This window comes from Strix uralensis, chromosome Z (assembly GCF_047716275.1).
Source record: "Strix uralensis isolate ZFMK-TIS-50842 chromosome Z, bStrUra1, whole genome shotgun sequence".
Taxonomy (NCBI): Eukaryota; Metazoa; Chordata; class Aves; order Strigiformes; family Strigidae; genus Strix; species Strix uralensis.
The window spans coordinates 13,048,269-13,075,538 of record NC_134012.1 but is presented as its reverse complement, the minus strand read 5'-3'; the positions used below and the strand labels follow the sequence as shown (position 1 = coordinate 13,075,538).

General features: G+C 37.9%; 1 protein-coding gene across 10 annotated transcripts in view; it reads right to left on the bottom strand.

Annotated features, from left to right (window-relative positions):
• The window catches only part of SREK1 (splicing regulatory glutamic acid and lysine rich protein 1), a 35,934-nt gene extending 12,867 nt beyond the window's left edge, over window positions 1-23,067 (bottom strand). Inside the window, exons 1-10 of one of the 10 annotated variants that reach the window (XM_074856796.1) lie at window positions 22,667-22,839; window positions 17,385-17,412; window positions 17,279-17,307; window positions 9,918-14,603; window positions 9,512-9,627; window positions 7,991-8,155; window positions 7,023-7,201; window positions 6,307-6,437; window positions 4,717-4,831; window positions 2,046-2,165 (exon numbers count right to left, since the gene is read on the bottom strand). In XM_074856796.1, the coding sequence (XP_074712897.1) occupies window positions 2,046-2,165; window positions 4,717-4,831; window positions 6,307-6,437; window positions 7,023-7,201; window positions 7,991-8,155; window positions 9,512-9,574 (773 nt within the window). In that variant the 5' untranslated portion in view covers window positions 9,575-9,627; window positions 9,918-14,603; window positions 17,279-17,307; window positions 17,385-17,412; window positions 22,667-22,839. Of the gene's footprint in view, window positions 1-2,045; window positions 2,166-4,716; window positions 4,832-6,306; window positions 6,438-7,022; window positions 7,202-7,990; window positions 8,156-9,511; window positions 9,628-9,917; window positions 14,604-17,278; window positions 17,413-22,666 lie in introns of those variants that run through there. The other 9 variants (XM_074856798.1, XM_074856793.1, XM_074856795.1 and 6 more) reach the window with 9 other exon arrangements.
• Window positions 23,068-27,270: the final 4,203 nt, after the last annotated feature.

Genomic DNA, 27,270 nt, shown 5'->3' with positions numbered 1-27,270 from the left:
CACTTTGAGAGACTATGTCTCTTCAACTTACAGTTACATTATTATACATACATAATTCTTCTATGTTTTGTCAGGAGACAAACTCTACAATCTGTAAATCCACTCTTTACTAAAAGTGTGTCCACATAAAATGGACGGCAGATTAACCACCCCCACATGAATAATGACAGCTGACTGACAGAAGTCTTTATTTCACAGTGTTCTCTCACACAAATACCCTGGAACTGCTCTGAAGTCCAACAAGAACTAATACATAGAAATAAAAAACCAGGGATAAAATTTCACTGAACAAAATTCCCTCAAGAGGCAAATGTAAGGTCAAACCTCAATCAAGACAATTCAATCACCTGTAATGTCATTAGGAATTAAAAAATCATTGAAAAATTGTTAATACAGTAAAAACAGAAGCAAGGATAAGGAAACAAGTCAGCTTCTTTGAGACAGGAAGAATGGTACATGTTCATAAAAAGAACAGTGAGAAAAATTCCAACTGATGTTCTAGTTGTCAAGCCAAACAAAAATTGATTAGATCACAGCTTTGGCTGGATGATTACACATTGGTATAGGATTATTTGGAAGTGCAACACTCCATCTTTCCTTTCTAGTAGAGAGACACATGAGTGCTAGACCTGCCTCTAGGACATATGAAAATGAACAATTGTTCAGGGAGAAGCAGAACAGGAGAAGTTGATTAGCAGGGCTTTACATGTCCAGGAGAACCAGACTGACAGAAGTTGCTGTGTCTATTGGTATCGGTTCCTATTCTAGGATTTTTAAAGACTCTCAAGGAGACTCCTTCACGCATAAAAGGTCCCTAAGCACAGCCCCCACCATTCTTCAATGGAAGAAATGTTTGGCTGTACATTCTTCTCAACTGCTAATAAATAGTAGGCTGCTGTATGCTCTGTGACCTGACAACCTTGGTTCCCATCAGGTTTTGGCAAATACTTTTTTAGAAATCTCAGAGAAGGAATGTAAGACCATAAAGACGAAACAGCACACAATCCCTGAAATAGCAGTCTCACAATGACCCAAGAAGTGCTTTCCAGCTGATTTGTCACAGATTTCATTGGACTTGCCCCTTCCTGTAAGCAGGTTATCTCAAGAAGCTCCAGACAACAGCAACAGAGAATCAAAATGATACATCAATAAAGCCCAGCTATGTAGCCTATTCTTGTTTCCACTGAGGTCCACAGATGTGCAGTTATATTTCCCACAAAACTTATTCCCTCAAAAAACAAGAGGCAAATGCACAACCTAAGCATGAAGCTCCCTTTAAATGAATCAGGGGAATTAAGGACATTAAAGAGAAAGAAAAGTAGCAAGAATTCTATTCATGAAGCCACTTTCATAGGCACTTTTATATTGTGAATATTCACTACTTCATCCCTCAGAAAATTATGTTATTGTCTTGTTGGAATTTCACAGTTCAAGAATTAGATGACCAGACTTAAAAATTAATAGACCAGGTAAAACATAGATGTATTAGATGCTGAAATGCAAATATGCCATATAACGGACACATGCATTTGTGCCCACAGCAGTGCATGGCCAATATGAGATAGCCAAAGTGAAAATAAAAGCTCATGCACAAAACTTTACACATGTTCTCAGAATGCAGGATCAAGTTCAGCCTGAATCCAACCTTCTCAACAGACAGAGATCGAAGAAGCGTCATCCGCTTTTCTGTGGGTTGCACAGGCTACACAGCACTCCTAATCTATTGGTTAAAGTCTGGCAATTAAAATTACCTGTTTTCAGTAAGCTTGCACATTGGTATAAATGTAGACCAGACTCAAAGTTTAGGCACCTCAGTGTGGTGGTTTCACCCCCGTAGGCATCATATGAGATACTATGAAGAAAATTACCTCTATCCCAGCCAAAACCAGTAGACTCACCATGAAAATCTACTTTCTATTCTTTTGTCCCACAGACAAAGCCTAGGGACAGGCTACAGCATTTAGAGATTTCACCCTCTACCATCACCTAAAACTGTGTACTGTGTGCTAAGAAGAACAGTATAATTTCTTAGGAACAGAACTCACCGAGAATGAGAGCGGCTTCTTGATTTCCGTCTTTCCCTAGATCTAGACCTTTTTTTCAGGGGACTTCTGGATCTGCGTCTGTCCTTGTGTCTTGAGAGAGATCTGTTGCCAGATCTACTTCTATATGAGCAATACCAGAAAAAAAAACTTTAATATTGAAACCTCATAAAAATTAGGTCAACCAACAAAGGAAAAAAGCCATAAATCTTGCCTCACTACATTAAATTATATAAAGTTACACCTCAGTAATATACTGCCTACCAACATTTTTGCAAATATGTATATTTTATGCTTCACCAGGTGCACATGCCGTCCTTTGAAACAGTTCACCATTTAAGTAATACTCATGTTTCATAATAACCTCCATGAACATTCTGGAAAATATAAATTCATACCATATTAGGATAGCTGTCCTTAGTAAATTACAGTGCATAAAATCTACTATAGACAATTTCTAACAGCTTGTAAAACTGATTAGTTAGATTTTGCTTCTTTTTCAGGCCCAGTCACACTGCAGTCTTGGTCACTGAAGAAAGATGGTTTTAACTGGTCCCTTTCTGCTTTGTTCTCCAGCCTTACAATTTAAATGAACATTAAAAAACCAGACCAAAACAGCAAAAAACCAACACTATCTGTGGTTCAGCATTTAGCCAAGTTACCTTTTCAGCTGAAAGGATTTGTTAGCATGGATGTCAATTGTAAGAATTCTCAAGGAAAGGAATGAGTGTTTAATACATGGTAAATAAGGAATGCAAATAATGTGCAGATACTCTGATAAAAATCCAGTTAAAAGTCTTCTGATAAACTTATATAGTATAGTCACAGATTTGATGAAGAAAATAAGGCTTTTAATTACTATATTCTTTTTTTTCCAAAATATTCCCTATTTTTGGAAGATTACACTCCCTAGGAAAGCAAAAATAAAAAGCTGAATTTGAAAATTAAGTTTCAAAAAACCACATTGCTGAATACTTTGCCTGAGAGGTTAAAGTACCATGAAGTTTAACTTACCAGACAGAAAGCCTATGTATATTACTCAATAAATCCTGAAGAACAGGAAGGTACAAAAAAAATACCAGCTCCACCTGTCTTCTCCAGCTCAAGACACATACAGTAATATATACCGAGAGGAGAGGCAACCATTTTTTATCTATGGCTTTGCTCCACTTATCAGTGCAGAAATACAAACTACAGGGCAAATTAATTACAAGTGAGTCAAAGTAAGACCTTGAATAATTTTATACCATAGAGATGAAAATGGTTTAAATGTTTTATAAAAGAGTAACACAGGTAAGTGGGAAGGGCAGTTTATTCTTAGGGATGAAGTTGCCTCAGCAGATCAGACTGCCCTTTTTTCAGCATACTCTCTATACTGACAGTAACAGTGGTAAATCATTTAAAAAACAAACCCAAACCAACAAAACCATCAACAGTAGTTTAAAGCACAGATTTTCCACAAGTAAAAAAATGCAACTTTATCTTATAAAAATCAATTTGGTTTGTGTCAATACAAAATAATAATGACATTACTGCAGTGTTATACAAAACAAAGACTGGTTTTCAGTTATGTCCCGAGTTAGAGAAACAGCAAAGAAGCAAGAACTAAAGAAGTGACTAAATGATTCTTCTTGCATTAAAAAGGTACCTAACATTTTGATGTCATTAGATAGTATGTATTGTTGTGTCGCTATCGCAAAACTGAAGCTTGCACTTACATTTGTTTGGTAGGTCAACTGATGATAACTGGCCATTTTTTCTGTATCTAAAAATCCTAGTTGCCTTGTTAAAGATGACGCATGAAAGGAAGGAACAGAGCTGTTGCTGCAACACTGACAATACTCACCTTTTTAAAGTGTAAGCTATCAAATACATTCTGATTTTTTTTTTTTTTGGATACTTAACGTAGCCAAGTATCTTTAGATTGATTACATAAATGCTCAGAAGACATTCCTGACATGGAAAGAATCTGAACCATTTCAGGATGCATTTATAAGCCTCACATAGCAAGAGTGTCTCATTCTTGGAAAAAATCTTAATGGGTATACTTTAAGGTTGATCTAGAAATTTTATTTCCTCTCATATTCCAAAGCCTGTTTCAGAACTGAAAAAAGTTTGAGCAAAGCAAACAAAAGCCGAAGAATTAAAAACTGCCCCTAAAGCCTTTTTCTTCTGCTTTTAAAAACCATAGCTTTACATTTACAGTACAGTAAATAAAAATATTGCATTTGTTAACTAGATGTTTAGAAGTTCAGGACATCAGAAACCTTCTACCAGCAAAACTAGCCAGCCTAACTGCTCAGCATGCTAACAGTAAACTACATGTTCAATCCACAAAATACAGGTAACTCTCTTTTCAAAATACAGGTCACAAAATATTATGTTACAAGGCACGAAATGTACCGTGAAACCACAGAAATGGTTATGCTACATGGCACAAAAAGTGCCTTCTAGTGTGTTTTAACTAAAAGTCATCCTGAAGACATTTAGTATTTAGAGGGAGAGAGTTATCTATTCAGAGACAAAGTTCCTGGTAACTCTGATCTCCTCAGTTTAAGTTAGTAATATTCTCCACAGGGATACTCATCTTACAATTCTGTAAGAAATCTCAGTAACCACCACCACTCAAAAAACCCAGTATGATCTCTTAGACCAAAAGAAAAACCATACCTACCTGTGTTTTGAGTGTGATCTTTTCCTTCTAGATCGGGATTTTGAGCTAGACCTGGATTCTGAACGTGAATGGGAACGAGATCGACCGCCTTTTCTTTCACTGCTCTTTCCAGACTCTGAGAGGAAAAAACCACTTTGCAGTGTAAGCTCAGAACATTTAAAGATCCCAGTTAACAATCTGGCACAAGTGGAATGTACCACATATAGTGCAAGGGGCCTACTCTTTGCACATCTTCCTTCTTTGCAAATATCCTTCAGAAACATCCAAGAAAGTCATTGCATATACTCGTTGAGTGCAGCCATCCTGCAGCAGTACACATAAACCAGATAATTATAAACAGCTAGCTCTATTAGGAATGGGATTTACGTTGCTGCCACAATGCACAAGATCACAATATGTTCTCCTCTTGGTCTATTATTTAATATAATTACTTTCTTTTTTTTAAATAACCTGAGAAGAATAAATTTAGAGGGCATTATTTTGAAAACAAGCATAAAATGTAAATAATAATTAGTACTATCTGTATTTTTAGGTATTTCAACCACTGTACAAACTCTGAAGTTTTATTCCTCAAACATTGTTTTGTGGGAGGAAGGGATGAAGAGAACAGGGTGAAAAGTTTGATCCAAAGGCCAGGAAGTCAACAGAAACCTTAACAGTGACCTCACCAGACTTTGGTTCAGACTCTAAAAGACTGTTACTCTGCTGTTTAACATTGAGGAAATGTTAGAGCTATTTTTCTTCCAACCCTAAAAAACAACAGAAAATACTCACCCACCCCCGCAAAAAAACCCCTAAGACTCCGCACTATCTAACCTAAGTAAGATAATGTCTGGTTTTGTTAGTAAGAAGAATGACAAAATCTCACTGATGAAAAGAAAAAGGAGGATCTCAACTGCAAATTTAACAAGAAGAGAATTTTTTTATGCTGTGGTTTTTGTAATCAGTTTAAGTCAGCATAAATCAGCACTGAAATGTCTGTCTAACCTTTCAACGCACCAAAACCTTCCTCCTTGACCTGGCATCTCAGTGTTGACAGGGATCAGGGAACCAATCTGGATGAAAAAATGTCCTTTACAATATGTTAAGTTTTATCCTACATTAATTCTCTGATCCCATTTACTATGAGGATGCACACAGTCTTGAGGCAGCATGAAAAAGAGCACAGCACAGGGACAGTATTAACCTGCTGCAGATAAGGAAAGCATAATATTACTGCTTTCAGAACCATACTAACTCCCTCTGATCATGAGACTATGGCATTAATGGGTGCTAGAGGAGAACAAAACAAAATATAAAGCATTTTCTTTTAAAAGTTTGTAAGTACTCTGAACTTAAAAAGCACCAACATCAAGTATTAACTTTGTATTTTTGAATACATTCAGTGAGCATGTATCTGAAAATAAGACATGATGAAATCAAGTCAGCTTCATACCACTGCTCTGTTGCATGAACACAATTTTTATTTTTGTTTCCCCACATGTTGTTCACCTTTTAGTACCCTCTTCCCGTGTTTGCAAATGCTCCTAAGAGCATGTGCAAAGGTATACACAGAATGTATGTGTTAGGTAATGAACATAATATACCTACCTGGCTCAATAGCAGCAGATATGAAAGACTGGGCTTCCCTTACTCTCTTCATCACTTCTTCCAGTTCCTTGGCAGCAGCTTGTGGTGTCATTTCAGGAGGCTTCACTATTGCATTATTGGAGTGATTTATTCTAAAGGAAAAAATAAAACCTTTAACTCCCAAACACTTGAAAAGGAAAAATGAAAAACAACTAAGAAAGGAAAATACCTCAGTTTCCATGTATGACCAAAGTTCAGCAAAACTACAGATTTGTCCTAACATTCATCTGTTCTAAGTATCTGAAATGTCTTTTATTGCTTTTGAATCTTACTACTTTTAAATAAATGCGGCATAACATTTACATGTTAAAATATATTCTAGTAGAAGTTTAGGAATCTATTTCTCAATTTCAGATCGAATCTCTATGTTAAGGCCTACTAATTACATACACATTGTATAAAAAGCTTAATTAGTACTAAGGACCTTGCAGATTCTTTCACTACTACAACTTCCTCAAGATTAAATATATTTTACTCAGTGTCATCGATATTCTTCTCAGAGAAAGTTATGCCCAACCTTGAAACTGGAGTTTATAAAAACATTCTAGTTTGATAACAATAGGTCTTTATATTGAAAAAATATTCATCACAGCAGTTTCCTGCACATCAGAGTCATAAATATGTAAGGATACAAAGAATCTCTCATTCAACAGTCATATGGATAATTAATTTCTTACTTCAGTGGCCTGTCTCCAAACATAACTCCATTAAAGGCAAGAGCTCGAGGTACAGAATTTTGGTCTGCAAATTCCACAAAAGCAAATCTTGTTGGTTGCGTCTCATCACCTGCCATTCGCACAAATTTGACTTCTCCAACTTGCTTAAAGAATTCAAGGAGCTGATCTGCTGTTGTAGTCTAGAAAGAGTCGAAGAGCTCAGCTGAAGTAAAATATATAATGAAAAGCACTTATCCAATATACCAGGTAATCTAAGAGCTACAGATTTTGGAAAGATATCTCACCATTATTACAGAGGTGACATGACTTTGTTAATGTTACACTTTAGGAAAGACAGGTATTTTTACTTCTGTTACTCTAAAGAATATACTACAATTTAAAACAGTGCAACCACAAGCCCTGAAGTCCTACATCTACATTAAAAAAAAATTTGTATAGGATTTTGCACTTTTCAGGCAACTCATCTGAAATAACTGATGAGGAATTTCCTTATACACCTATGTCTAAGCTACTGACTGTGACTTTTGATCAATTTTTTAAAAAATCCAAACAACACAACATGACTTAGCTTCTATCTGTTTTTCTACTACCTTCCAGCTTGTTTTATTTTATCATGATCATAGTACTTTTACACTCGACTAGTTACTTCGGCAGTCAAAAAAAATGAAAATAAAATATTGCCATCAGTCAAAAGCAAATAGTTTTTCAATTAATCCAATCAATTGCTGCAAAACCAAGTTTCTGACAGACCTACCTTTCCTGTTAGAGAAACTCAAAGGTATTCATGCTAATTTTGCAACTTTCACTAGGACACATCATTCCATTTCACTGTACTTAAGCAACTGCACAGTGTTGTGGGGGACAGCTACCATGATCTCACAATTTCTGAGACATTCTCAGCTAACACAACCCATCTGGACATTTGATGAACATATACAATCCTAAGTATTACACCAAAAAAGAGCTACCTGGGAATTCAAGTTTCCAACATAGACTGTTCTCCTGATTTCATCAATTTTGGATGGATCCACATTCCCCATAATTGGCGGTTGTGGTATTTCTCCCAGCGCTGTAATGTTAGGGTCCAATGCTGCTGCTGGTATAGCCCCCAAAGTGCCAAGTGAAACACCGAGCTGAAAAACACAAAAACAGAATATGCTTTGCAACCAAGCACTGGTGGGAGATACTTCACTTGTTAATACTTGCCTGCCTTGTGCATTTCTGTGAAAATGAAACTAATGAATATAGGTAATACTTTAGATGACTTTAAGGTCCCAGATTTTTAAAAGTTAAAAATCTACCCATAAACCACTTTCTATAGTTAAGATTTTCTGTGAGCTATCAGTTAGCATCTTCTCAAAGAGGTCTGGCCAGGGATGCAGTATACCAATCAGAAAGCACAGGCTTGAATTTCTAATGCTTAGAGTCAATCACATTGAGTAAGATGACTTCAGACACTGCTCATATTTTTTTGCCACAACAAGCATTAGGAGTAGATGAGGAACTGCTGAGCCCTTGCCCAGCAAGGGAAGGAAGGAATTTTCAGTGCGCAGGGCCAATTCGTTCTGTAATAGCTATCAGACCATCAAAGTGACAGATGGGGTACCTTTTGGACAAACACATCACATAAAGCAAGATTAATTACAGTTGAAATGTGAAGGATATTTAAGTCTAAGTTCTTACCCTACAGTCCCTTCCTAGAGAATGAGGACAACACAGCTCTCATTTTTGGAGCTGGGAATCAAAATCTCTCCTGAGGAATGTTATTTAAAAAAGTCACTTAAAAATCACTTCTGAATTGGCCTGCTGAGTTCCTGGTTTGAATTTTATTTTCTCTACCCAAAAAGCAACTGCCTTGCCAGCAAACAAATTTTGTAACAAGTGTGAGAAATTCTCAACAATTTTTTTTTTTATGTAACAAGAGACAAAACCACTCTGTTTTAACGTGAAATTTTCCCTGAATAGGTCACAGCAGCCTGCTGACGTCAAAAAAGGATTACAGAGGCAAAAGGGAACTGAGCAGAAGTAGCAGCAGCTAGCTCCTGTGCTTTCTGTAGTGAAAACATCGTTAGACAAACAGTCAAAAAAGCCCTGTCATAAAGGTATCAAGTAGAAGCACCCTAATGTGGTATTTTAATATTCTGAAGAACTGTGTCAATGTAACTATTATGCTTGAATAAATTTTTAGGAGGTGGATAGCACTGCCACTGGACCAAATTAATGAGTCTAGGGAAGGACAATTAAAATGGACACAACCAAAATCAGTATTTACCCATTATTTTGCAAAATAATAATCTGAAAGAAAAACCCAGGAAAGGTAGTTCATGGACATCTTGTGATCTACCCTCAAAAGCGCCACAGCTAAATCCTCACTGATCTAGCATACAAGAGGACATCCATGGAACAGATAGTTCTTGTTCTCTGAACACAGAAAAGACTACAGAGTATAGAGGAAACCAGAAATCAAACAGAAACTGTATTTTACTTACTGTAGTCAAAGGCGTTGGTGTAGGTATAGGAAGCAAGCCTGCACCAGGCATCAGGCTTGTCATAGTAGGAGCAGGTGCCAATAGAGAAAGGGCTTTGGCTTCATCTGGGATTTTACCTGAAGAAGCAAATGAAAGTGTTACACAGAGTTGGAACACTACATGTGTGTTACTCTTTCTACGATTTTACAATTACCCTTGCATTTAAAAATGTAATAAATAACAACGAATCTATCTACCAGATCCTTACAAAGAAACAAATAAGAACTTAAGTTTTTCCTTTTACCCTACTCTACTAGGAAAAACAAAAGTGATCAAAACTTCAAAGACTAGCAATCTCATTAATGGATTATTATTTTAAAAACTGCATAATGTATACAATTATTTAACACTTTGAGCTATGGGTCACCTGTACTGGAAACTTAATGTTCATGAACCAAACGATATCAAGCATGGACGCTTTCCCAGGGCGGTGTTTTCGCGGTGATCGAAAGTTGTTTTACACATGACAACCGTTCGTGTTGGCTGCATCACTAATAGCACACAGAACATCAGATACAGAAAAGAAGAACATTTTTTAAAGTTTAATCCCCAGAAATGGCAAATAACCAAATCAGTAAAAGAAAAAAAAAAAAAAAAAGAAAAAACAAAGTATGTGCTAACTCAAATTTGTGCTTTCTTTTTATTCCTCTGGTGCTACCTACTTTGGATGTAAAAATAAATAAAAATAAACTGAAAACTACTGAACTACTGTGACTCCACACAACACATACTACAAGTGAAGCTGGAGGTGGAGGAGGAGAGGACAGAAAAAAAATATAGATTTGTACTGTCTCACATTCTAGGTCACCTCAGTTTATCTGAAATTTTGATAAATCAGCTTTAAATTTACTGAGATTGAAGAAAATCATACCTGATCAGCTAAGCAAGGTATATTTTCCCCAAATATGTATTTTCTATTATTTCAACCAGCTTGTATTTCCCCTGCCATGCTAAAAGTAATATCTGATCCGAATAAATGAAGGTTTCATTCAATGTTAGTCACAATTAGACTGCTAAATGAACCCCCAAAAATCTTCAAAAATCAAAAGATATACTAGTTAAACAATTACAATTACAATTAATGGTACATATTAAATTTTAAATGCAAAGGGATTTAAACCGGCACAAACATTAAACTGAAAAACTACAGAAAGAAGTTCTGATTATACTAGGTATTTATGATCTATTCAAAATCTCTGGCATAACTGTATATACGCTATTCATCTGAGTGCTCTGGTATTATCCCATGCATTTTAATAAAGTAAATGCTTTTATTTAAACATTGTTTTAAAAGTCAAGGTATATACAAATACTGTGCCAGTGGCTTTTACTGCTTTTGTTAAAACTGTCTATGTTTTAGGTATAAAACCCCTAACTTCAGGATTTAAAAATCAATATATAAATATTCTTATGAAAAAGCAAAATATGAGGTAAGTTTCAAAGCACTGTGCAGTTTTAGCTATAAGAGTTCCAACAGACCCCACAGAAAACATGCTACTTTAAAAAAATAAGAAGAAAAAAGTGTTGCAAATTCTACAGATCTGCAGCAAGGACTGGGTTACAGCTGAATATGACCAAAGGACAAAACAAATCTAAAGGAAACTTAATTTATATGTAGCATGGGTGGAATAGAAAAGATAAAATAACAGTACCCATTTTTTCCTCATGCTTCCTATTTACATTATTTTATTTATGTTAAATTTTGAGGCACCTTGCTCCTTAACATGTAAGAAACCACTTGATTTTGCTATCTAAAGGAGAAAAATAGGAAAATTATTAGCACTTAAGAATTAACTGTGCAATAATGACTTCCAGGGCTTTTTAAAAAACATGCATGAATCTGAGTCATTATCACAATGTTCAGCATTCTTTACAGATTTCATTTTGAAGTCAGGCATGCAATGAGACATCTACCTGATCTGCCTGACTGCTCTTGAGTATCAGGTACTTTGCTGCAGATCCTGCCTAATACGTAGCTAAGAGGCTTTCAAATATACAGTTCCAGCAGCTGTGCATGCAAATTAGGCATAGAATTATGTACCATTTCTTCTGAAAATCAAAATGCATGTTTTCAAATGACTAATAAAACAGACCTTGGCCTGTACAGCTAGCATCTTGCTATTAACTGGATACTCATGCAGGTTTCTACAAGATCCACAGACATAGCTCAACTAAATCCAATGGCTGAAATGGCTCCTCAAGTGGTATGTCTGTATTCTAATTTAGATCCTTGGTCAGTAACATACATAAGTATATGCCTAATTTAAGTATGCACTTACATACAAGCCAATTAAATACATTTAATCAGATAAGAGATGCTTAGGCATCTAGCCCTTTTAAATAGGAACTGAGTTAGGCACATAACTATGACAGACAATGAGTCAAGTTCAGACAGGTACTTAAATAGAAGCCTAAACTTTAAGTATATGGGTCATCTTACTGAAATGATTGGAATTACTCATTTGCTCAAATGTTGCTCAAGGAATCCACTGAACACTTTCAGTTAAGTGCACCGTTATAGCAGTTCAAGGAACAAATAACATGCATATCTACATTGTAAAGTTAGCAGCATTATTTCCAGAATACTTTGGTCCTTCAACAATGCAATGTTTTATTTTAAATACAAAATCTAGTTGGTCAGTTCCATGCCACAACGATTCATTTATTTTATTCAAGAATAAGAAAGGGTCTGTCTCTACAGACAGAACCCTGAAAATTTGCCTGTATATTCCAAGATACTGTCTTTTCTAAAGATCCTTCTCTAATTTTTAAGACCAGGTCAAACCTTTTAACAATTCTATAGAAAACAAACTGTTGTGGGGAAAAAAAAAAGAAAACCTGAAATATCTTGCAAATTTACTTGTCTGTTCTTTAGACAGTTTTGAAAAACAATTAGTATGTGAGGCCAAATAACCTCATGAGTTACAGGCTTTAAGTTTTGGAGTTTTATCTCCATGAATTTATTTATAAAAGGAATAGAAGCCCACAAAGATACAACAAAACATGTGGGTTATGACACAACAGATTATGACATTTTAGTTTAAGAGTAACTGGTTTGTTTTTTAAACTCATGGTATTTAAAAGTTGAATGGAAATGAAGTAAAAATATTTTTCTAATGAGAGAAACAGACAAAATAAATATCCCACATCTACACACCACATCCTTAGAAAGATTTCTTAGAAGTTCTTGGGTTTAATATATTACAGATTCTATGATCATTTATTTATTGATTCTTCACTTTGCAAAGGAATCTGGGAACAGATGTAGATTAGCTCTGCATTGCCTAGAGACACACCTTATGCTTCTTAGGAAATGTACAGTTGTCCTAAGTATCAGTTATTATTGTTACTTTTTTATATCAAAGTGCTTAAGAGTCCCTAGTCAACCTAGTTCATACCAGAATCCATTTTGCTAAATGCTGAACAGAAGTATCTGCATTAAGCAAGTACTAATCACAGTAATTTTATCCCCCTCCAAGTGCTCAGAAGAAATTAATTTCCTACTCTTTGTACTGAAACTACATGGTTAATCCTCCTCCCCAAAACTGCTTCCACAATAAGGAAGTTTGCTTCTTTTAAAAATCTACTCTAAATATAATTAAAGGAATTGTTATTTTCCTGCTATTTTAGATCATTGGAAAATGCACACTTACAAACAAAATAATTCCTGTGCAATCCAATTCATGATTCTTATTGGATTTAGCAGCAGTGATTAAAGAGATTACACCTACTGGCAATTCCTCAACTGTCACAGCTAAATCCAACAGAGAACAGGAAGCAAAGCTCTTCCCAGCTGTAGTGCACAGTCTGGTGCATTACCAGAGTGAAACCAACTGATCTCAATGCAGCCAGCTGGGAAGACCAATGCCTGAGGACTAGAGACACAACCTGGTCCACCACTGCTGTTTCAGGGCTTCCGTTTCACAAGTAAGAACATCATTTAGGGATGAGAACCTTCTCAATCACTCCAGCACGAACTGCCAGGGCTTCTGAAATCGTGAGATGACCGAGAAGACACTTCCTTTTTTTTTTTTTTAAAAAAACCTCTTCTTGAAATAACCACCACTGGAGAATGTCAAAGTGCAATATACACATACATACACACACACGCACACGGAACTGATTCAATCTTCTCACAAATAACAGTGTTAAAAGACAATGTGCCTCACATAACATATTCCAACCGAAACTTCAGGCTGCATTTGTACTTATGAGTGGTAAACAGTTTTTTCTGAAAATTACAAAAACAAAAGGATGAAATCTTACTGCCACTGACCTCACTGGAGGAAGGTTTCATCAGAAACAAACAAGTATTTCATGACGTTCAATATTCATGAAAGTTCAATTTCAGAAACAATTATTTTAAACTCTTCATAGCAGACATATATAGTAAGCCTTCTTTTAAATAGACCATGCAACCTAAAATAAAACTACTCTGCCAAGGAAAAATAGCAGAGGAAGATCACGACTTTACATTGTAAAGTTATCTTCTCCAGGAGAGTTTCAGCTGTTCTTTTCCAAGATAAACTCATAAAGCATAAAATATGAAAGAATGTATCTTAAAACCGATATATTTCTCACTATTTCCATCTTCCGACACAATGTGCTCATCTGTTGAATTTAGATGCTTAAACATATTCCAAATCAAATTTATCCATAATTCGCAGCATAAAAATTAATAATATTCTAAATTCTGTGTATACCATCCACCATTCATAAGCAGCTTCAGGTCAACTTCAAAATGAAACACTGTGAACCCTTTACAAACACCATTTTTACAGAACTGAAGTACCAGTTCACAAGTACAAGGGAAAGAGATTTAACAGAACAAAACAAAAAAAAAGGGACAAAATAAAATAAAAATAAAAATAAAAGAAACAAAGGAAAGAAAGCAAAATAAAATAAAAACAGAGACAGGGCGTCCATCTTCAGCAGGCCAGACTTCGATCTCATTTCCCCCATGAAGGTTTCACTTGGCGGCAGGTTTAGTGGCATGGCAAACAATGCCTAACTCAGGCAAGTGTAACAGGTCTGCCTTGGCCAGTCTAGTCATCTAATAATGCACAAATATCACACAGAGAAAACATACAAAACCAAATTAATAGTCAAAATCCATCTACCAGATAATGTGGACATAAAATTTAGAATGATTAGGGTGGCATCTCTGTTTATCTTTCAACCTTTGCGTTCTCAAAGTATAACGTTTAAAGAAAAACCTACCGACACACAGAAGTCATATTTTGACAGCTTAATAATGTTACTTCATTTACAGTTACATTTTGGTTAAATTGTTTACTAAATGTCACAAAATTAACATTGTTTTCATTTAGTAGTGATCCCCTCCTCAAACTCCCTTGATTTACCACTGTTTAAATCACTCCAAATTACAGATTTTATTCTGGTTTTTAAAGTTTTCAGAGTTCTCTTTTACCTCTCCTCTATGTTCAATTCGGCGCATGAAATGTTTTATTATTGGCACCGTTGGCCAAGGATATAATTTTACCTCCCGGTAGAATATAGCCATCACTGCTTTTAAACCCTGTGATACACTCCACTGACTCCATTAACATATATGTATACTCCATCATATGACACACAGTGAATCAAAAATCTTGCGCTGTGGTCTCCAAAGCCATACTTATTCCACACAATAAATTCCTCAGAAAGTTAAACCTATATAAATTCACATCTTTATAAATTAAAATTAGTGATTCTGTTAGAAAGTTACATGGAAACAGCATTCTGACATAAAAAAAAAAATTGACCTCACAACCCAATCACTTGTTCACCTACTTATGCACAAATCTCTGTGGGGTCCAGAATGATTTTGAACAGTGACAATTTTTCTGTAATACGTTTTCTCAGAAATGCCTAGTAAGTCAGCTACAAAGGGGGTTAGAACAAGATCTGTCAGAACTTGGATTTTATTCTCCTTCCATTCATTGACTACCATCAAGAGACACAGGAAAATGTAGCTTTACCTGCCTGTTGCCATATCACGTCAGGCAGTGATCTCATCACAAGAAAAACACCAGGAAGTGTTGTTCATTCATTAGGCGGCAATCTTCCCTCTCTGGCAGTACTGAACCAATGTTAAGGTCTTTTCGATGAAATGTTATTTAGGGGAAATGAATATTTAGGGGCAATTTTTCAATAAGGACTCTGGTCCCATTAGCCTCTACACAGCTCCAAGTGCATACAGCAATATCCTCTTTGTGGTTTAAGAACAAGTTCAAAAAATAAAACCAGCAAGCCCCCAGAACAAGGCATAAAAGCAACTAAAAATCTAGGCTTCACAAAGACAAATATATGTGCCATATGCCCCTGTTAAGAAGGCTACAAGAATAGGCAGTATATCGTAGGTCAGTATAGCCTTTAGTGAAAGTACTTACAGAATCTATGAAATTCTGGAGACTTGTCAGAGTTTGCTAGGAACATCCCAGACCATTATTACAGCAGCACTGATCTCATACTACACAGATCATGATGTGGCAAACATGCTGAAAAATGGTACCCTGGGACTGCTGTTAACAAACTCCAAGAAGTCGACAGTATTTTCTGAACCAAAATCAGACTCTTGCAATTAGAAAAGTTATGTTAGTAGAAGGTATTTCTGGATTTGCTGCAGTTTATGGTTCAATCATTCTCAATATTGCTGTACATGGCAAAAGAGCTACCATGTTCAAAGTGAAGTTAGGTTCACTCCACCAGCTGGAACGTCTCTGCTTCAAAGAGGCAAAAAGTCCAGAAACAAACGGACGGATGCTAAATTGCACAATGATCTCAATGAAGTCAATGGGGCTCTGCCTAACTCCAGCATTATGCCTACTGTAGGGCCATGCTTCATATAACTGTATTCAGATCTGGGATATTATACTAATAATGCAAACTACCTTGTATTCAACACATCTGTAAAAACTGTTAAAGGTACACTTGCAAATTTAGCATTCACCAAGCATTTTATTTTATTAAGAGTTTTAAAAAATACTTTATGCTGGAAGCATTCTGTACAGATCACTGCATTTTTAAAGAGATATCTAAAACCAAAAAGGAGTACTTGTGTACATAAGAAAGCCTTTTTATGGCTCACAAACTAGTATCTTCCACAGTAACAAGAAAGGAAAACTGAATTTTTTAAATTAAACTAGCAGGTAAATATTTGTATTTAAACAGTAATTATCACCATGAATGACAAGATGAATCTAAAATGGCCAAATGCATTTATCACAAGTCTACAAGCAAAACTGGGATTCAGTCTAAAAAAATAGAAAAATAATCAGTACCTCAGAAAAAAAAAAACCAACACCCAAAAACCCCCACCGCAGGTGATAAATTAAGACCCAAACTGCTGTGTTACTGGTTCCTGGAAATTGCCTAATCTTTTCAGTGCTCCATTGACTTCAGTGAGAACTCTGTGTGAGAATAAGCTTCCCAACACAAACCATATTGAAGAGAATTATTTTACCTTCTTTTCCCTCAAAATACATAATAACTATGGAAAATTGAATTATCCTAATTTAAATTAACTATCTTTTTTCTAATGCTGAATTTCAATTGTGTTTATATAATTGGGTTTCTTCATTCAATTTTCGTTTCAAGACTTTCTTTCAAAAAGCAATAAAATAAAATAAAATAACAACAGAGCACCACCTTCTTACATGGAAAGCTTAAAACAATTAGCAGACATGACAAAGACTGACATTACAGAAGAATGTCTGAAATACCAACCTTCTGCGCAGGGCACAACTATCAAAGCTCTGTCAATAAAAACCGTGTTAGTTAGATGCTGGGCCACACCAACACTCGATGCTTCACGAAACTTAATATAACATACTTTGGAGGAAAAAGCAAGAGGTGCGTTGCTGCAAGATAAAAGGAAAACACAATTAGTCACATCAAATAATTGTATGCATGTATTTTTAACTATTAGTCCTTAATAAAAAAATAGATTTTAGACTTCCTGGAAAAGTTAGCCAAAAGGCAAGCATATAGAAATTTACTAATTTGCCTACTTACGTGACCGAAAAAAGCATAGCATAGCACCTCCTTTTTTAACAGAAACTTACGGAAGTCAAAATCCCAAATTAACAAGGCTAATTTTCTTTTATAATCTTGGTGAACAACACTGACCAGTGCATTCCAAATTCCTATTGCAAGTAGCATATTTCCTTGACACATTTGCCATGTAAATAATTTATATTTATCCTTCTTCCTCCAAATAATTCTTGTTTAGGAAAGCCAAACAACAAGCCCAGTCATTTTTCAGTGGGTACTTCAGATATTAGCCCATAATAACCAATACTCTTTCTTAGGTGTTCATGAAAGCAGTTTTGTTAATTAAGATAAAAGCAGTTCTTGAGAGTTCTTTCAAATGTTAGGTGTGTAACATATGTTTTTTCAAATGTTCACTAATGTAACAAGAATCCTTTTTAACATCTGCCTTAGTTTGGCATAGTGTAGTGCAGGATGGCACTGGAGGAGGTAGGAGGAATTCACTATTTGGCTAGAAGAAGGAAGAAAATTTGTAATTTGCTTTTCCAGTAGAAAGTACACCAACAGAGATGTCAGAAAGCACAACACATAAACATTGGAATCTTGATCAAAGCCAAAGAAGTATGTTTTGAAAAAATGTATTCCCTAGTCAAGGTTTGTAATCTTTATACAAGCAGTTTATTTCTTCACATGAAGGAAGTACAGGTAAAATCTTCAAAGAGAGAAAGCAATAGGATATTGCTGGATCAGCAAATTCCATTTAAAAAGACCATCTGTCTTCTAGCAAAACAGTAATTCATGGAAAATACACTGCATAAACAGTGCCATTCTGACCCTTCCTCAGCTGAAACAGAAACACTTGTCAACTTTCTGGAAGTACCAGAAGCAGTTCCAAGTTTAGCCCAACCCATCTTGTAGTTCCTCAGATTCCAAGCAGGTACTCCCAAAGTTGTGGTATGGAATTAATTAGACTTTAGTATTGAAATACAAGCTCAGAAATTTTAGACACGTTATTTCATCATATTAATTGCATAAATGAACCAAGAACTTAGTCTGAGGCAGGCAGGCTGGTATGCTTCTGGTTACCAGAAAGGTAACACCTAGGTAAAATATCTAGAGAGCTGCCCAACTTCAGAATGGCATTCAGAAACATTTATGATGGAAACTTCTGTGAAAACAGATAGGCTGAGGAGGCAAAAATAAACAGGGAGTGGGAGACACATAAATATGAAAGTCAGCCTTATACAATTTAGAAAAACACTGTAAGATGACTACATTTCTTCTGCCCATTTATTTTGTTTGTAGTGGCCAATGTTTTCACAGTCTCAAGTTTCCACATTAGGAAGGAAATAATTGTACAGAATAGCTTGAGCCACCTGTAAGGTCTTGGTTCAGAACAGTTTCCAACATCAGAGATGATAGCGAGCAACGACTTTATCAGTACTCAGCAGAAATGTTTGCATACAACTTTTAATCTTACATATTCTGAAGAGCCAGATTTCATTCACTGCAAAGCTTATTTTTTTTTATGGTCATGGGGTTTTTTGGTTTGATGGGGGGAGGGTGGAAGGGCATCTGGAGGAGGGGATTGGGAGGAGAGGGTAGTTTGGGGTTTGCTTTTAAATACACATGCCACTGTTACAACTCAAATGGCTGAAACCTCCACTGAAGATTCTGTGATCCAGACTGTTGAAGACTTCTAACATTTCCTGATTCTTTACTTTTTTGTTTTGATTGCTAACTCAAGAACATAATTCTGTTCCAGGCAGTTCCAGGCCCCATAAATAAATTTATGTAAATTTAAACATCTATAGAGCCAGCTCTGCAAGTGTATTTTTTATAATATTCTCCCCCTCTATTTTCTGGATTTCAATTACAAAAGCTATGTGGGAAGTATGTTAAAAAATATTAACATCGGAACACTGCTGCAAATGAGGCCCTAAAAAGAAGTTTTGGTACAAAGTGTTTTCTGAAGGTTACAGAGGAGAAATTTTCCATAAGGAGACCACCTCTGTTGAAAACACATCAATACTGCATCTACATCAAGAAAGATGATTAAGACCCAAAAGACCCAAAGGATCTAAAATTCTAAAAGGTTTCACAGTGATTGAGTCCTCCCCTTTTACAAAGTGGGCCTCCTAAACCTCCCCAGCAGGCTTAACGAGTCTTTCTTAAAACACAAAAGTCCTATTCTGTTTTAATTCCTTTCGTTCCATTTTTTTCTGCTAACCTTTTCTAAGGCTGAATTGAGGTTGAGTCATAGTCTTCCTAGGGTTACAGAGGACTGAGGCAAAAAAGCAACTCCTACATCTCTTATTCAAGGTTACTGTAATCTAGTTTCTTTAGGAAAGCAAGAAAACTCAAAAAGGAAATATCTAAATAGTATTCAGATGTTTCTGCCATTTTTCTTTCCCTTTGTAGGGAGACAGTAACATCCATCTCCCAACAGAATACCCACCAACCAAAACCATTTCATAAGAATGACCTATTCAGAAAACTACACTGAAAAAATCAAATAAAAGGCTACAAAACATTCCTCTAACGGTCTGGATTTTCTCAGGAGGGTGATGGTGGTGGAGATAACAGAAATTAATAACTTATCAAAATAAGATGTTATGGAATAATTGTGCAGATCACATTTAAACAAGGCTGTTTATGTCTTCTCTCAAAGGCCTCGTATACTGCAGTCACTGCAGGATCTAACAATGTCTAAGAAACACTTGTGTGTTCTAGCCTCCAAGACCATCCAAAAGCAAATAGTATTACAGTGCAAGGCTTTCAACACCTAATGGAGACAGTCTGTGCCCTCCTGCTTTCAAACAACTAATTCTGCAAAAATCCAATTGCTGCTCAAAGCTTTCAAATATTTAACTGTTCAAAAATCCTCTTAGAGCCACCTTTGAAGGCTTATCACTACAAACGTAATTTTGAAGCCTTCTCTGAAACACGGACTTCAGCTGGGTGACAAGCATAACACAAAAGCATGACTGGGACCAAATATCTGATTACAGCTGTCACTGGCCTCCTAGCGAGCCAAAAACTAGCTCTAAACTGTATGAGTGGTTGGCATACTAGAGTACATACATACCCAAAGCAAAAGACCTGTCACACCCTGCAAACCACCTTCAGATTTCAACTGTACTTCAAACTGAAAGTGATCTGTAAAAACTGGTCTCAGGCTTGTTCAGAACTGTGAGAAAATGAAGTCATACTTCATCTTCTCACAAAACTCTGTTTAAACAGCCAACAGAAGTACCAAATTAATACTTTCTTGAACAACACATTTTGTAAATTTAAATTTAAGTAACTTTAGGCTGTTAAAAGCAACACACAACAAAGACTCAAAAGTTTCACGGAATATTCTACAGAGCAGGGAACACAGCATATCCTCTCATGCTCTCGCATATTCAAATGTTGGCATCATCATGCAAGTGTGGTTTCTCGGACACCTTTTGCACATGTGGGCTTGCAGGAGGCCTCCTTCCTACCTCCTTAATAGCCTCTGTGTATTCCCACTTGAGAAAAATCAGTAAGCACTGGAAGTTTTGCAAATGGCAAACTGAGAAGCTCTTGTTAAATAATGACAGCAATTCTCCACTCCCAACATGGAGTCAATTCAAGTCAGTCGTACAGTGTTGCACAACAAATTAGAGTGGAACAGTCTACATATATACACACTGGCAAAATTTTATACAGAGGCACAAACATTACTTGCATATGAATGCCAAGAAAGTATCTTATTTGCCTTAAAATCTGTTATATAACAGTGAAAAATAAGAGCAACAATTAAATAATATATTCAGTCAGAAGAAAACTCATTCATTAAGAAGCAAGTGTGGAACAAGTCCAAAGTCAAACCCTAGAAAACTGTATAAAAATCACCATGAATCTATTAAAACTCAGTAAGGTTGTTCTAAGCATATCTTTACACGAATGGGTGCCTATTATATATACTTTACATACATACTAAATCACATTTAATTTTTCTGAATGGTCCTCTTTCAAACCTACCCAAGACGTAATGTAACATATAAAAATGGATAAAACCCAACTTTTTTGATATTTAGTTTCAAAAATTGAAATTTTATTCATCTGAACGTCTTCTTTGTATTAAAATTGAACTATCTGGACATGAATGACTCCCGCCCCTTTCTGCTATTTCTATTTAATCTTCATGAGAAAAAAGAAGATAAATGGTTTCAAAGGACATGTCTGTCATCCATGTCCTAGTAGAACAGATTTGTTAAGAAAAAAATATTTATTTGCCTCCCCTGTTCTGTTGATGATCAACTGCTTGGGAGAAACAATATTGTTAATTTTGCAAACTTCAGTACCTCCCATCTGAGTGCATGCCTCGCATGCAGCTGACATAACGAGAACAGCTATAATTTAGAGAAACGAGTAGTATCAGTTATTAACTTTCATTTACTGCACACGTCTTATGAGGAGCATTTCTGAGCACAAGACAGGGCCAAGTACCGTCCCTCTGTGAACACCTATTTTGGCTTCTGTTCGAGCGGCCCCTTCTCGAGGAAGGGAGCCCTTCGAACACACACACAAAAAAAAAAAAAACAAAACAAAAAAACCCCGAGCTAATCCCGCCGACACGCACCGCCCGGGCAGCGCGGCCTGGCAGCCAGCTCTCTCGCCCAACACCCCTCCACTCAGTCCGAGCGAAGAGAAAGGTGGGCCACAGAAAGGGGGTTTTCAGGGAAAGGGGCAAAAAAAGGCTTGAGCCGGGGATGCGCTCCGGGGCAGCCTGGGCGCACGCTTCTCGCCAGGCCTGTGGCAGCGGCTCAGTGGCGACACCGCGCAGGAGTGGCAGGCGTAACCGCCGCCAGAACACTGCGCCCGCGGCTCGGGAACTGCCGCCGCTGCTCGCCTCCTCCAGGCCGGGGCGGCCATCTTAAATCCGGGCGAAGCGCCTTTCCCCTACCGCTCCTGCCATACAAAGGGGTGGGACCACGTGACCACCTCCCTGTGCGGGAAGCTCTGCTGCCCACACTCAAAATGGCACACAGGGGCCTTCTGCCTCTCCCTTTCCCTCAGCTCTCCCGGCCCCTCTAGGCCTCTTCCTCCTCCCAAGTCTCTATCGCTCCGGAGGCCGGCGCAGGCCCCACTTACTCCGGGGGATAGAGGCGCAGCTCCTCGATATCTCCCAGGAAGCCGAAGAGAGTCCGCATCTGCTCACTGGTCACAGCCGAGGACAGGTTCGTGACCTGGATAACAGACGTGGGGCCCAAGGGGAAGCCCAGCGGCACCCCGATCCCTCCGCTGTTCATCATGGCGGAGCCCGCACGACCGCTCCACTCGCAGCGGTGCCACACGCAGCCGGAGAGGCGGACCCGACGACAGAGAGGAGCGCGCGGCGCCTGCCAGAGCGTCCTGGCGCGCGGGCGCTCTAGCCGCACTCTCGACTGCTCCCTGGAGGAGTCTGCGGGCGGCAGCCGCTCGCCCCCCGCCGGCTGCGGCTCCCAGGAGCGCCGGCGCCCCCGCCCCGCGCAGACCGGCCCCCGGCGGGCGCCCTCCCCGCTCGGCCGCCAGGGTTAGATCCTCGCCTCCCACGGAGCCGGCCGGGCCGCCGTTGCCAGGGCGGGACCAGCGCGAGGCCTCGGTCCTGCCTAGAAGGGAGCGCGGGGGCGCGCGCGCGGCTCAGCCGTTACGAGCCACGTCCCGCCCCGGCCTCCCTTCCCGCGCGCGCCCACCGCCGCCCCGGGCGCGGCTGCCGGGGGCCGGGCCGCAGCCCCTGCGGGGAGGAGCCGGCCCGGACGCCGCTCGCAGCGCCCGACGGGGCGACGGAGAAAACACCCTAACTACGCTTAAACAGGAAGGGGTTGTAATGGAGTAAGTTGTTAATGGGTTTGTTAGAACTTGACTGGGAATTTATCCCAATTAAACTGATTTTACCTGGAGTTACAGTTCAAGTACTCTTTAAAAGTTAGATTGACTGGAGAAAATGAGGCTGAGCGCTATGTGTGAAGGTGATCACTATTAAATCTTCTGTGGTAAAAGAACTTTGCATGCTGGCACTGAAAGATTTAAGTTTTCATACATGAGTATTTTAGGTTTCAAGGCTTTCCATACCCAAAACCTGAACTGAGAAGGGACTGAAGTCTTTTTGAGGCTTATCTGAGCTGAAAAAATTTGAAAATTTGTGATATTTCCCTGAGCAAGTAGGTCAGTTTTTAACAGAATCTCCATAGATAAGTCTGGGTATAGCTTCCTTTATTGATGCTTAATATGTTACAGAATTTGAAGTAATTCCAAGCAATTGTCAGAGATTTATTTTGTTTAAAAATGCCTATGTGTGTTTCAGGTGGTACTTATTTCAGAATTATAATTGGTGCACTCAGATTATTTTTCTAAATGGAATCCATATTCCAAAAGTACAAGATTTAAGATCAAAGTTAAATCCTTTCTTTCAGCCATCCTGGTAGCTTATAATTAGCCAAAATTTAGAGAAGTTTAACTGGAAAATTCAAGATCTTTAGTTATATATTGTGCAAAATTAAACTCTAGTATGATTATTCCATCTGTAGGAACATTACATAAAGATTTCCTGTGTTTTGACTAGTACTTCTCATCCAAAGACTGTTAGCAGAGGTGTAGAAGCTCTTACTGATTTGAACATTCTTGTGCTTTCTCCTTGTATCTCTCAGTGGAGGGTACCAGAAAAATGAGCTGTAAAACTCGCAAATAGAACAGTTCTGTGATGTCAGAACTGACTGGGATACCCTCCTTCAGGTAAAGCCTTTAATAGTACATACGAAATTCTGAGTACTGGTCTGCTTCCCAAAAGCAAAACACTGTTTAAATTTTGTACTTGTCAGTCCCTGCCACAGGACAAAATTAGCTTGGAAAATAATACAAATAAATAAATTAATTTGATTTCAGAAGAACAGCAAAAAACACCCAAACCCAAAACGCCAATGCTGAAAGCCTTGATTCACACAGGCTGCCATTATAATGCCAGAAACAAACAATGACTCTATTTTAGCCAAACTGTTCAAAATTTAAAAGTATTTAAGAGTCACACCTTCTCCTATAATAAAAACAAGAGCTATTGAGAAAAATAGTTAAATAAAATGGGTGGGCATGCAGAAGGGGAATCTGTACAAGTAGTGCCCAAACATCATCTCTCTAATCCACGGTTAACAGACCTGCATTAACATCTTACATTTGCTGTAGGCCAAGAGAAAACTTTAGCTATGACCTAAGTGAATTAATACATGGATTAATACATTAGGAGCTTCTCTTCAATTTAGCTCACCTGTTTTTATACTTTTTAGTGACTGTATTGGTGCACTTTGATTCAGTAAATAAATTCTTTCATTTTACCCATCTTGCTTGTATGAGCAATGATGTCACAGAATCACAGAATCATTCAGGTTGGAAAAGACCCTTGGGATCATCGAGTCCAACCATCAGCCCTACTCTACAAAGTTCTCCCCTACACCATATCCCCCAGCATCTCATCTAAACGACCCTTAAACACATCCAGGGATGGTGACTCCACCACCTCCCTGGGCAGCCTATTCCACTGTCTGACCACTCTTTCTGGGAAAAATTTTTTCCTAATGTCCAGTCTGAACCTCCCCTGTTGCAGTTTAAAGCCATTCCCCCTTGTTCTGTCACTAATTACCTGTGAGAAGAGACCAGCACCAACCTCTCTACAATGTCCTTTCAGGTAGCTGTAGAGAGTGATGAGGTCTCCCCTCAGCCTTCTCCTCCTCAAACTAAACAGTCCCAGCTCCTTCAATCGCTCCTCATAGGATCTGTTCTCCAGGCCCTTCACCAGCTTCATGTTAACTAGCAAAGACCAAAGCATTCCATGCCTGCAGTGCAGAAATCCTTCAGCTTTTCCCAGCTGGGGATCCCATCATCAGTCTTCTGACAATCCACACAATAGATTTTGACTGAGCTCCAGTCCTGAAGCTCTAACCATGATTTCAGAACACCCTTTGCAATTGCAGAGTTATCCGAAGCTGATGGAGTGCTTGGGAGAACAGCTTTACAGTCATGGCATTAAATTCTCAAAAATATGTGTTAACACCTTTCTGGAAGAGGAAAGTTATTACTTAAAAATTCATATTATTAACGTGTACAAACAGGTGCAAACTATGCTTCAAAGAGAACTGATTTGTCAGCAACCATTGTGTCAAAATTCTTTGTTTCCTGCAAAGTTGCTCCAGAAATTAGACACTATGAAGGCAAATGATAAATCATCCATGCATCACCAATATGTGTGTCCATCCTTTCTGAAAACAAAATGTGGCTTTTTTAGAGGTACAGGGCAAATCTCAGAATATGAAGCATTTGCTTGCCCTTAAAACAACATACCTTTTCTGTTCCATTCATCAGCTGAGTTTTTCCTGTGTATAGAAAATAATCTTCCCCTAAGACTATGTCATTCCCTCTTCTTTTTAGATTCTGAAAAACAACAGCAATACCTTACCCCTACAGAGATCATGAAACTTAAATTCTGGTTTACTTACATAAAAAATGGTAAAGTCTTTAAACAAAAGCAGCTATTAACCTTTTGTCTATGATTGTATTTCCTGATCTTTCCACAAGGTTTAAAAAGCATTTAGTGGGAAATGTTAATTGCAAGTGCCAGTAGCAAAATCTTGGCAATTCAGAAGGAGGTTACAGTAAAACAGGTTCTAGATGATCAGGAGAAAAGTCTTTTTCCTTACAAGACGGCACCTTTAGAGTAGATGGTGATCATCTTTACTTTAGAGTAAAGGTGGACATCAGTGTGGTGCTTGCTGCACTTCCAGCAGTAGAGAATGGAAATCAAATGAGGTAAGATAAAGACACAAGTATTAGAAAGCATTCATTAGCCTTCTTTAAATGGAGCCTTAAAGACTTCCAAAAGAATGTTATCCACAGAGCACATCTATTTGATGTAAAATCAAATTTGATATAAAATCAGATGGTTCTAAGTTTTAAGCAATTTATGAAAAGTAGAATTTAACTTCAGAGTCAACTACTCCTGGGGCACTGGTAAAACTTGCCTCTGGAAATCCCAAGCCCCTGAGACCAGTAGAAAGTCTGGAGCAAGGAAGACATATCACTTGGCAGGGGAGAATCATGTTAAACGAACTGTACACACACAAGTCCATGGGGCCTGATGGGATGTTCCTATGAGTGTTAAGGAATCTAGCCAGTGTCACTGTGAGACCATCACTAATTATCTTTGAAAGGTTGTAGTGTTTGGGGAAGGTGAATGTCACACCTAGATTCTAGATGGGCAAGAAGGAACATCTGTAAAACCACAGGCCAGTCAGCCTCACCTCGATCCTTGGGAAAGTGACAGCAAATCCTCCTGGAAGCCATTTTCAAACATGTTAAGGATGAGGAATTGTGAGCATGGATTTATGAAGAGAAAATTATGCCTGATCGCCTTCTACAATGAAATGACTGGCTCCATGAAGGAGGGGGAGCAGCCAGTAGTGTTTGTCTTGACTTTAGCAAGCCTTTTGTGACTGTGTCCCATAACATCCTCATAGACAAATCGATGAAGTACAGATTATATGAGTGGGCAGTCAGATGCATTGGAAACTGGCAGAGCTGCCTTGCTGAAAGGGTTGGGATCAGTGGCACAAAATTCAACTGGCATTGAGTCGACAGTGATGTACCCCAGGGTCAATATTGGGTTCTGTACTGTTATATCTTTATATTTACTGTTATCATCATTATATCTTCATTAATGACCTGGACAGTGG